We start from the raw sequence: 12,500 nt of genomic DNA on the forward strand, positions 1-12,500 counted from the left end.
ATGACCCCTGGTTCCAAAACCGCTGTGTCTTTGCAAGTAGGGAATCCTGGCTCAAAATCGGTATTACTTTGCAAGTAAGAACCCTGGCTCCAAAACTGGTATTTCTTTGCAAATTGGAATCATGGCCCCAAAATCGGTATTTATTTGCAAGAAGGAACTTGAATTCTGGCTCAAAAACCAGTGTTTCTAATCAAATAGGAATCCTAGCTCCACTTGACAACCGGGCTTTCTGAGGAAATATGAATCCTCGCTCCAAAACGGGTATTTGTTTGCAATTAGGAATCAGTCCTGGCTCCAAAACCGGTATTGTTTTGCAAGTGTGAATCCTTGCTCCAAAACAGGTATTTGTTTGCAATTAGGAATCCTCGCTCCAAAACCGGTATTGCTTTGCAAGTGTGAATCCTTGCTCCAAAACTGGTATTTGTTTGTAATTAGGAATCCTCGCTCCAAAACCGGTATTGCTTTGCAAGTGTGAATCCTTGCTCCAAAACTGGTATTTGTTTGCAATTAGGAATCCTGGCTCCAAAACTGGTATTGCTTTGCAAATGTAAATCCTTGCGCAAAAAAATGGTATTTGTTTGCAATTAGGAATCCTGGCTCCAAAACCGGTATTGCTTTGCAACAGATTTAACAGATATGTATACAGATAAGGTTACAGGTTTGATATACCGCTAACAGCGACAGATTTAACAGATATGTATACAGATAAGGTTACAGGTTTGATAGACCACTAACAGCTAAAGATTTAACAGATATGTATACAGATAAGGTTACAGGTTTGATAGACCACTAACAGCGACAGATTTAACAGATATGATTCCATCAGTAACTCTGGTCACGTTAACTTTCGCAACACCCAGTTAACTTGAGTACACTCTGAGTTTATATGCCTTTATAATTATGGTTATATGCCTTGCCCGGCTTTCTTGTCCTCCTACATTGAAAGGTAAAGAGATAGGATTCCATAACTCACCCATCCAGTCAAGTTTTGTTTGTAACACATCTTGACAAATGTACATTTAATAACCCCGATCGCTCTACAGTGAAAGCCAACCAGCTGTCACTGACGCAGAGGGGTGTAAGTCGACCCAAAGCGAGTGCATTTCTTGTGGGTGCAGTTCCTTCACAACTTTTCTTTTTGATCACTATGTAAACGTTGTCTAGATTTTTTTAAATGATTAAAAACGTCCTCCACCTGCCACCCGGACAGACTCTATCTTCAGCGTAATTAACTGACCGGTAAGTTTGACTTATCCAACGGCCAGCCAGTTGTCTTTACATAAGTTGAACCAGAAGTGGATCAAACTACAAGTTCTGATTCACTAGTAGTTGAACTCATACTATGCCGTCTTGTTGAGCAGTAGGCTATACATCAGGCTGAGAAAAGGTGACTTCAGGCGGCAGGTCTGCTTTGCGGGAAATGAATGCCCCATGATTTTATCACTGTTTGTGTGAGCTCCATCCCACTCCAAGTGCTTAGTGAAGCGTGGGGTGACTCCGTTTTCTTGTCACCCCCTGTATTCCTCCACAGGGGCGGAGCTTTCGTTTACCGTACCTGTCCTAATTCAAGCGCCGAGTGAATGACGCCTTTTCTTCTTGGTGCAAGTTATGGGGACTGAAGTCTAACAGTTTTATACTTCCAAGTTGTACGTGCGACCAATCGTGGATGAGGAGCTACGCGGCTGGTTTTTTTTGTTTTTTTTTTGTTTTTGTTTTTTACCTCAGAACAAACATTTGCTCATATTTCGGGACAAATTATTTCTTTCGTTCATCCCCTCGTGGTTCGTTCATATCATTCCTTAATTTATTCATACGTTCGTGCTTCTTTTCATTCATGCATTTGTTCAGTGAAGTATTTCCAAGAATTCTTTTAATTCGGGCATGTCCCTTATGAAATAAAAAAAATGTGCTTGAAAATAAAAACAGTCGGACATGTACAACTACTTTTCTTGGGTGTATGTGTGTGTGTGTGTGTGTGTGTGTGTGTGTGTGTGTGTGTGTGTGTGTGCGTGCGTGCGTGCGTGTGTGTGTGTGTGTGTGTGTGTGTGTGCGTGCGTGTGTGCGTGCTCGCGTGCGTGCTTGCGTGCGTGCGTGCTTGCGTGCGTGTATGCTTGCGTGCTTGCGTTCGTGCTTGCGTGTGTGTGTGCCTGTGTGTGTGTGTGTGTGTGTGTGTGTGTGTGTGTGTGTGTGTGTGTGTGCCTGTGTGTGAGTGTGTTTGTGCATGTGTGTGTGTGTGTGTGTGGTCTACTTCACATAATTGTAGACCAATATTCTGTTGTATCTGCTCTTTGTTTTAATCCCTCATCGTGTGCAACTCATTTCAGGCAGATAAACGTTGAAGTTGTATTTATTTCAGAACGATTATCAGACCGAACAGTTGCTGTGGATAAAAAAACAAAACAAACAAGTTTAAGACTTAATATTAAAGGATCGGTTCCAAACACCAATTTAAAATCACTAAATGAAGATTTTGTGTGTGCCGAATTGGAATGTGTAATAAAAGAGAGTGATTGGGTGGATGGGGTGGTGGTGGGAGCAACACGTACAAGTTGACCCAAAAGAAGACGAACCGGTCGGTAGGGGAATTTAGAATTTCAGAAAAGGTAACAATGAGAGGACACTAAAAAGAAACAAAGCGACGAGCGAGACACACCACTAAGCGACGAGCGAGACACACCACAAAGCGACGAGCGAGACACACCACAAAGCGACGAGCGAGACACACCACTAAGCGACGAGCGAGACACACCACTAAGCGACGAGCGAGACACACCACTAAGCGACGAGCGAGACACACCACAAAGCGACGAGCGAGACACACCACAAAGCGACGAGCGAGACACACCACAAAGCGACGAGCGAGACACACCACAAAGCGACGAGCGAGACACACCACAAAGCGACGAGCGAGACACACCACTAAGCGACGAGCGAGACACACCACAAAGCGACGAGCGAGACACACCACAAAGCGACGAGCGAGACACACCACAAAGCGACGAGCGAGACACACCACAAAGCGACGAGCGAGACACACCACAAAGCGACGAGCGAGACACACCACTAAGCGACGAGCGAGACACTTCACAAAGCGACGAGCGAGACACACCACAAAGCGACGAGCGAGACACACCACAAAGCGACGAGCGAGACACACCACTAAGCGACGAGCGAGACACACCACAAAGCGACGAGCGAGACACACCACAAAGCGACGAGCGAGACACACCACAAAGCGACGAGCGAGACACACCACAAAGCGACGAGCGAGACACACCACAAAGCGACGAGCAAGACACACCACAAAGCGACGAGCGAGACACACCACTAATCGACGAGCGAGACACACCACAAAGCGACGAGCGAGACACACCACAAAGCGACGAGCGAGACACACCACTAAGCGACGAGCGAGACACACCACAAAGCGACGAGCGAGACACACCACAAAGCGACGAGCGAGACACACCACAAAGCGACGAGCGAGACACACCACAAAGCGACGAGCGAGACACACCACAAAGCGACGAGCGAGACACACCACTAAGCGACGAGCGAGACACACCACAAAGCGACGAGCGAGACACACCACAAAGCGACGAGCGAGACACACCACAAAGCGACGAGCGAGACACACCACAAAGCGACGAGCTAGACACACCACTAAGCGACGAGCGAGACACACCACTAGGCGACGAGCGAGACACACCACAAAGCGACGAGCGAGACACACCACAAAGCGACGAGCGAGACACACCACAAAGCGACGAGCAAGACACACCACAAAGCGACGAGCGAGACACACCACAAAGCGACGAGCGAGACACACCACAAAGCGACGAGCGAGACACACCACAAAGCGACGAGCGAGACACACCACAAAGCGACGAGCGAGACACACCACAAAGCGACGAGCGAGACACACCACAAAGCGACGAGCGGGACACACCACAAAGCGACGAGCGGGACACACCACAAAGCGACGAGCGAGACACACCACTAAGCGACGAGCGAGACACACCACAAAGCGACGAGCGAGACACACCACAAAGCGACGAGCGAGACACACCACTAAGCGACGAGCGAGACACACCACAAAGCGACGAGCGAGACACACCACAAAGCGACGAGCGAGACACACCACAAAGCGACGAGCGAGACACACCACAAAGCGACGAGCGAGACACACCACAAAGCGACGAGCGAGACACACCACAAAGCGACGAGCGAGACACACCACAAAGCGACGAGCGAGACACACCACAAAGCGACGAGCGAGACACACCACAAAGCGACGAGCGAGACACACCACAAAGCGACGAGCGAGACACACCACTGTGTTATTTATCATTCGTATAAAACTATAGTGAAGCTCGATAACAATCACAATATCTTAACATTCATTTCAACATCAAACAAAAAACAAATTTAAACGATAATGTTTTCATAACAAATTAAGTAACTTGTATCTGCGGCAATAACCAAGACATCATCATTTATTGCAGTAACCACGGTTTGGGGGTGGGGGGGGGGGGGGTGGGGAGCTGAAAGTGTTACACGCTTTTAAGTACTTTTACCGCCTCCCTTTTGTCAGTCAAGGCCGGTAGCTGGTAAAACCTTGTTAAAACCTTGTTCGAATCATTGTACGCTACTTTGATGCACTTCAGTGGGCCTCTTGCAAAACGGCAGTCAACATTTGCCAGTAGTTCTAAGCTGATGTAAGTGTGTGCACGTTGACTAAGAGCGAGTTAGCAAATCAGGACAAATACTACTGTGACATTTGTAAAAAATACTACAGTGACATTTGTACAAATACTACTGTGACATTTGTACAAATACTGCAGTGAAATTTGGACAAACACCGCTGCAAAATTTGGAAAAATACTTCTGCGTTATTTAAACAAATGCTGCAGTGAAATTTGGACAAATGCCGCAGTGACATTTTTCAGTTTCTCGCTTACAATATCATGGATGTTTAAATCACGTTTCCCTCCTAAAAGGTTGGTTACAGTCTTACTTCAACACGGGACCACGTGTGTGTTACGTCAGTTACTCTTCTTCGGAATCTTTTTGTCATCGATTCTGGGTGTGCTTTGCAGCAACGGAGGAAAGAAGGTGAGTGAGTGAGTTAGTGAGTGAGTGAGTTAGTGAGTGAGTGAGTTAGTGAGTGAGCGAGTGAGCGTTTTGTTTGTTTGTTTTGTTTGCTAGTTTGCTTGGTTGTTTGTTTGCCTTTTTTTGTTTTTGTTTTTGTTTTGTTTTTGTTTTGGTTTTGTTGTTGATGTATTGATTGTAGTGACAAAGACAGTGTGAGTCCTTATCCATGCAATGTATACGTAGGGGAAATTATGTCTTTCTTAATTACTTCAGTGTTAGCACTTATCATTAGCCAATCAACGTCCAATCCATCAGTCCTGTCTCTCCCCCCTCCCTGCCCCAGTCAGCAGTTCTTTCCCAACTGAAAGTTTGATTGACCACACGAGCTATTTTAGTGACAAAGAAAAATGTGAAAGCAGCTGCGCTAAATAAGAGCTTGAAAAGGCGTTTGTTTATCTTGAAATGACATTTGTTCATTTGAAAACGGCGTTTGTTTATCTGAAAAGGGAAGTGCCGAGTGCACGGTGCTACTGGTAAAATCACGCACCTTACTTTCTTCGTTGGTCTGCAAATCTTTGGAAACAAAAGGTCCTGTCACCAGCCGCTTCGGCGGTTAAATTGAACGTTTCTAAAGGTGTTGAGAGATACTCCTTGGTCTTATCCTTACGTGTGGTTCCTCTTTGTCTCATATTCCTTTTGTTTTCTCTTACAGCTTTCTCTTAGTCTGTGTGGCTGTCTCAGTGTCTGTGCCTGTCTCAGTGTCTGTGCCTGTCTCAGTGTCTGTTTCTGTCTCAGTGTCTGTGTCTGTCTCAGTGTCTGTTTCTGTCTCAGTGTCTGTTTCTGTCTCAGTGTCTGTTTCTGTCTCAGTGTCTGTGCCTGTCTCAGTGTCTGTGCCTGTCTCAGTGTCTGTTTCTGTCTCAGTGTCTGTTTCTGTCTCAGTGTCTGTTTCTGTCTCAGTGTCTGTTTCTGTCTCAGTGTCTGTGTGCCTGTCTCAGTGTCTGTTTCTGTCTCAGTGTCTGTTTCTGTCTCAGTGTCTGTGTGCCTGTCTCAGTGTCTGTTTCTGTCTCAGTGTCTGTTTCTGTCTCAGTGTCTGTTTCTGTCTCAGTGTCTGTTTCTGTCTCAGTGTCTGTTTCTGTCTCAGTGTCTGTTTCTGTCTCAGTGTCTGTTTCTGTCTCAGTGTCTGTGTGCCTGTCTCAGTGTCTGTGTGCCTGTCTCAGTGTCTGTTTCTGTCTCAGTGTCTGTTTCTGTATCAGTGTCTGTTTCTGTCTCAGTGTCTGTTTCTGTCTCAGTGTCTGTTTCTGTCTCAGTGTCTGTTTCTGTCTCAGTGTCTGTTTCTGTCTCAGTGTCTGTTTCTGTCTCAGTGTCTGTTTCTGTCTCAGTGTCTGTCACTCTGTCTCAGTGTCTGTGTGCCTGTCTCAGTGTCTGTGTGCCTGTCTCAGTGTCTGTTTCTGTCTCAGTGTCTGTTTCTGTCTCAGTGTCTGTTTCTGTCTCAGTGTCTGTTTCTGTCTCAGTGTCTGTGTGCCTGTCTCAGTGTCTGTGTGCCTGTCTCAGTGTCTGTTTCTGTCTCAGTGTCTGTTTCTGTCTCAGTGTCTGTTTCTGTCTCAGTGTCTGTTTCTGTCTCAGTGTCTGTTTCTGTCTCAGTGTCTGTTTCTGTCTCAGTGTCTGTTTCTGTATCAGTGTCTGTTTCTGTCTCAGTGTCTGTTTCTGTCTCAGTGTCTGTGTGCCTGTCTCAGTGTCTGTGTGCCTGTCTCAGTGTCTGTTTCTGTCTCAGTGTCTGTTTCTGTCTCAGTGTCTGTTTCTGTCTCAGTGTCTGTTTCTGTCTCAGTGTCTGTTTCTGTCTCAGTGTCTGTTTCTGTCTCAGTGTCTGTTTCTGTCTCAGTGTCTGTTTCTGTCTCAGTGTCTATTTCTGTCTCAGTGTCTGTGTGCCTGTCTCAGTGTCTGTTTCTGTCTCAGTGTCTGTTTCTGTCTCAGTGTCTGTTTCTGTCTCAGTGTCTGTTTCTGTCTCAGTGTCTGTTTCTGTCTCAGTGTCTGTTTCTGTCTCAGTGTCTGTTTCTGTCTCAGTGTCTGTTTCTGTCTCAGTGTCTGTGTGCCTGTCTCAGTGTCTGTGTGGCTGTCTCAGTGTCTGTTTCTGTATCAGTGTCTGTTTCTGTCTCAGTGTCTGTTTCTGTCTCAGTGTCTGTTTCTGTCTCAGTGTCTGTGTGCCTGTCTCAGTGTCTGTGTGCCTGTCTCAGTGTCTGTTTCTGTCTCAGTGTCTGTTTCTGTATCAGTGTCTGTTTCTGTATCAGTGTCTGTTTCTGTCTCAGTGTCTGTTTCTGTCTCAGTGTCTGTTTCTGTCTCAGTGTCTGTTTCTGTCTCAGTGTCTGTTTCTGTCTCAGTGTCTGTTTCTGTCTCAGTGTCTGTTTCTGTCTCAGTGTCTGTTTCTGTCTCAGTGTCTGTTTCTGTCTCAGTGTCTGTTTCTGTCTCAGTGTCTGTTTCTGTCTCAGTGTCTGTTTCTGTCTCAGTGTCTGTTTCTGTCTCAGTGTCTGTTTCTGTCTCAGTGTCTGTTTGCCTGTCTCAGTGTCTGTTTCTGTCTCAGTGTCTGTTTCTGTATCAGTGTCTGTTTCTGTCTCAGTGTCTGTTTCTGTCTCAGTGTCTGTGTGCCTGTCTCAGTGTCTGTTTCTGTCTCAGTGTCTGTTTCTGTCTCAGTGTCTGTTTCTGTCTCAGTGTCTGTTTCTGTCTCAGTGTCTGTGTGCCTGTCTCAGTGTCTGTGTGGCTGTCTCAGTGTCTGTTTCTGTCTCAGTGTCTGTTTCTGTCTCAGTGTCTGTTTCTGTCTCAGTGTCTGTGTGCCTGTCTCAGTGTCTGTTTCTGTCTCAGTGTCTGTTTCTGTCTCAGTGTCTGTTTCTGTCTCAGTGTCTGTTTCTGTCTCAGTGTCTGTTTCTGTCTCAGTGTCTGTTTCTGTCTCACACATACACCGACAGCCCCTCGAGCGTACACTCGCGCACACGCACGCACGAACACACGCAGATACACACACGCGGACACACAAACGGAGACAAGCAGACACACACACACACACACACACACACACACACACACACACACACACACACACACACACACACACACACACATGCGCGTGCATATGAAATTTGGTTTAAGCGTGTTTTTATTAATTTTTTGTATACACGTTATAAACAGTAACAACATTAAGAACGTTAACAAGCAGACTGCTTATGGATACGTTCTAAAACTGATAATCAATACACATTCTGATAACAAGACATGGCGAACAAGTGATAACTTCAACCCTTTTCTTTCAAAATATTTCATAATATTTTATACAAATAAAGAGAGAGAGAGAGAGAGAGAGAGAGAGAGAGAGAGAGAGAGAGAGAGAGAGAGAGAGAGAGAGAGAGAGAGAGAGAGAGAGAGAGAGAATGCTTTGCTACATCTATTGCAGTCACTGTTAATATAATATCAGCCGAAGCGATCAGTTGACATAACGTAATCTTGTACAACAGAAAATATTTTCGTGTTCAAAAATATAGTTAAATCAGTATTTCCAAACAAAAGTGTTTTGCAGTCCAGAACGTGCGTATTGAATAAAATGGTTCTATGTTCTCTAAATTTTGGACAATGTAACAAAAAGTGTTCAGCATCTTCCGGGCGTACTCCACACGTGCATTCTAAATTATCAGAGAGGTGTCGGTTAACAAGGTCTTGTTGCAAATCGCTCATATTTAATCTCAACCTGCTGTGAAGTACCTGTGCCTTGCGGTTGCCTAAATCAATAATACTGTGGAACAACAACATCTCCATTGGTCAAAAATCTTTTAAATTCACCAACTGACTGCGTTTGTCGTATATTTTCTGGAAGATTATTCCACAAAGCTGTCGTTGAAGGAAAAAATGAAGATTTACATAACTCACTTCTGCATAATGGAACCTTACGTTCAAGAGGGCGTCGTCTGTGGTAAGGATTTACATCGGAAACCAGGACCGGCAGTTTGGAATATAAATATGCTGGGGTTAAACGATTTACAATTTTATAATACAGCAAGGGTTTATGACGACGTCGCCTTTCTTTCAGGGGCACAAAACCCGATGGCTTGTACCACGAACTGCACCTACAATAATTCGGATTGCATCGAGATGCAAGGTCTCCAACTCGTCTGCTAAACACTTCGTACAGTTATCCCAAATAACGTCCGCGTAATCAAACAATGGTAATATAAAGGATTTGTATACAACTTCAAGCGATTTTCTGTTTAGACGATACTTGAATAAACCAAAACACGCAATTGGCTTTCTACATTTAGCAATGAGACTTTTTATGTGGGAATCCCATTTACAATTACCTTGTAGGATGACGCCAAGGTGCTTGTGATTTTCAACATCAATCAAAAGTGCATCTTCAAAATACAATGGTGGAAGTAACACATTTTTTTGCCTACAAATGTCCAACAATTCTGTCTTTTGACAATTAAAAGTGACTTTCCATTTTAAAGCCCATGCGCAAATTTTATCCAAATCAGAATTCAAAATCTCAGCTCGTATATCATCGTTATCTAAACATAAATACATGCTCGTATCGTCTGCAAAGAGTTTCAACATTGATTCAAGACCAGTACCAATATCGTTAATATAAATGAGAAATAATAGAGGTCCTAAAACAGAACCCTGAGGGACACCAGCAGAAGGGGTGACATAACTTGATTTGGTTCCTTTCAGTACTACTGCTTGTCTGCGATCACTCAAGTAATGTTCGAACCAAACAAGCAAGGGACCTCTTATACCTATCGCCTCAAGCTTATGTAGCAGACCACGATGCCAAACTTTATCGAAAGCTTTAGATACATCAAAAAATATTGCCTGTGACATAATGTTTTTATCAAGTGCAACACAAAAATCGTCATATATACTCAGTAATTGGTAAACAGTCGAATCACCAGCAATAAAACCAGATTGACAGTGTGTAATCAGATTATAATTTTGCAAATAACCAAACACACGGATTTGCACACATTTTTCGAGCACCTTCCCAATACAACTCAGCAAAGAGATTGGACGGTAGTTGGAACAAGCACTCCTATCGCCTTTCTTATAAATGGGCGTAATGTGAGCAGTTTTCCACACAAATGGAAAAGCACCCTCGGACAAGGATCTGTTAAAGAGAACTGTAAGCGGTGAAATAATAACAGGTAGTCCAACTACAAGCAATTTATTATGTATTCCGTCAGGGCCCACGGCCTTGGATAAATCTAAGTTCCTTAGCACTTGGACAACTTCTGTTTCTGTCAATTCAAAAGTCAGTAAAGACGTACCGCACCAATTTGCCTCGGGCAGGGGATCGTCTGGATTTTCAACTTTAGACTGGCTTTCAAAATAATTATTAAGCAAAATCGTTTTTTTCACAAATGTTATCAATAATTTTTCCATTATCCTCTATCGGTGGAAATTTGAACCTTTACAGTGAGCTGTCAGTCGCTTTACCCTTTTCCAGGAAGATATATCAGTGAAAACAATCACATTTCAAAGTGCGATACACCTAACACCAAGGCAGCAAAATTAGTGACATTTGTTTGATTAGATAAAAGCCTACTGTCGATCAAACAATACACACTTATACGTCAGGAATTAAGCTGGCATTCAGTACAATGTTATGTCTCGCTGTCAGGAATTAAGCTGGCATTCAGTACAATGTTATGTCTCGCTGTCCGCTCTAACACTATACACGTGTGATCGACAAGAAGAAGAAGTACACATTCAGTACAATGTTATGTCTCGCTGTCAGGAATTAAGCTGGCATTCAGTACAATGTTATGTCTCGCTGTCCGCTCTAACACTATACACGTGTGATCGACAAGAAGAAGAAGTACACATTTAGATGAAAGAAAACGAGACTATAGAGGGGAAAAAAGAGAAAAGGGACAGGAAAGAAAGAACGAAAAAAACGGTAGAATGCAGGCAGGCAGGCAAATGCTCTCAAGTCAATGCCTTTTCAGCATCAGAATGTCCCCTTCTTACACCTATTTCAGGATTGGCAGGTAAATGTTACACTTCCCACTCTGTTGTCGCAAGGATGACGCATGAGAAGAAGCTGCGAACTTGCATTCAGTGCATTTTGGGAGCGCTAGCACTTTTCTTGAATACTTCAATAAAAGGCGCAAACCTGTTTGTCCGGCGCGTGAACTGACTATCCACCGTCGGGAAAAAAGGGAAAAAAAAAGAAATAACTTGACCCGAAGACCCCCGCTCAACCTCTCCCTGTGTCTCCGAGTGTCTGTCTGTCTGTCTGTGATTATGTCCGTCTATCACTCTCCGTGTCTCTGTGTCAGCTTGTCTATATGCCATATCTCTATCTCTACCTGGCTGCCCCTCCCCCCTATCTCTCTCTCTCTCTCTCTCTCTCTCTCTCTCTCTCTCTCTCTCTCTCTCTCTCTCTCTCTCTCTCTCTCTCTTCGTGAATGAAATATCTTGTTCGATTGTTATTTTGCTAAACATTCTGTACTAGTGTTAACGGCTGATCTGAGCAACTTCATTCCCAAATGAAAGATATAACTATGTCAATGTAATTCTGTAATTTTTTAGTTCTCTTTATGTAATTCCTTAAATGCACATTGTGTGCATTCCATACAATGTATTTCTGTATTTTATATGATTCAATCTATATTTTGTACATGCGTCCGTCTTTACGTGTTGTATAAAGGACAGGTTGGAAGAATAGGCTTTGCCTAAAACCTTTATCCTTTTGTAATAAAGTTCTGAGTCTGAGTCTGAGTCTCTCTTTCTCTCTCTCTCTCTCGCTCTCTCTCTCTCTCTCTCTCTCTCTCTCTCTCTCTCTCTCTCTCTCTCTCTCTCTCTCTCTCTCTCTCTCTCTTATTTTGCTTATTTTTTTTAACTTTTGTTACATAAATGTTCAGTTTAAAAATTAAATAAATCCATGTTCCCACTGCGAGAGCGAGTGCGTATGTATACATGTCTGTCTTCCTGTGTGCGCGCGCGTTTGAGAAAGGGTGTGTGTGTGTGTGGGGGGGGGGGGGCCGGGGGGGGGGGGGGGGGTACACTGAAAACTACTTTTTGCTGGGGTTTTGTAGAAGTGAGCGTAGGTGAAGACAATTAAAGATTTCACTTTACATCAACACGGAAGGAACACCTTACCCCAAAGTGACAAGCGAAATGAAAATTGGCATAGGATATGCATAAACAGACAAACAAGCAAAAAAAAACTACCAAAACTGACAGTGCAGCCGCACTACTGCAATGTGGGTTCAAACACAGCTGTAAGAATAACACCTCAAATGTTGCCTAACCTGTTTACACAAAAGCAAAGAAGGAACACTCGAAACAAGGTGCGCATATCAGGTCAATCTCGGCTGAGGTTGACGGTGTGACAATGATAGTATACACCACAACGCGTGATTAGA

At 44.1% G+C, this 12,500-nt stretch overlaps 2 protein-coding genes across 2 annotated transcripts in view; both read left to right on the forward strand.

The window, feature by feature from the left end:
- Positions 1-12,500, forward strand: part of LOC138955168 (protein starmaker-like) — a 32,930-nt gene that overhangs the window by 228 nt on the left and 20,202 nt on the right. Inside the window, exon 2 of the mRNA XM_070326837.1 lies at positions 2,629-4,339. Within this exon, the coding sequence (XP_070182938.1) occupies positions 2,629-4,339 (1,711 nt within the window). The remainder of the gene's footprint in view (positions 1-2,628; positions 4,340-12,500) is intronic.
- LOC138960375 (uncharacterized) overlaps positions 4,617-12,500 on the forward strand; it is a gene marked incomplete at its 3' end in the record, with an annotated part of 161,910 nt that continues 154,026 nt past the window's right edge. The window contains 1 exon segment of the mRNA XM_070332272.1: positions 4,617-5,115.

The sequence above is a fragment of the Littorina saxatilis genome, linkage group LG2 (genome assembly GCF_037325665.1).
Source record: "Littorina saxatilis isolate snail1 linkage group LG2, US_GU_Lsax_2.0, whole genome shotgun sequence".
In the NCBI taxonomy this organism is placed as follows: domain Eukaryota; kingdom Metazoa; phylum Mollusca; class Gastropoda; order Littorinimorpha; family Littorinidae; genus Littorina; species Littorina saxatilis.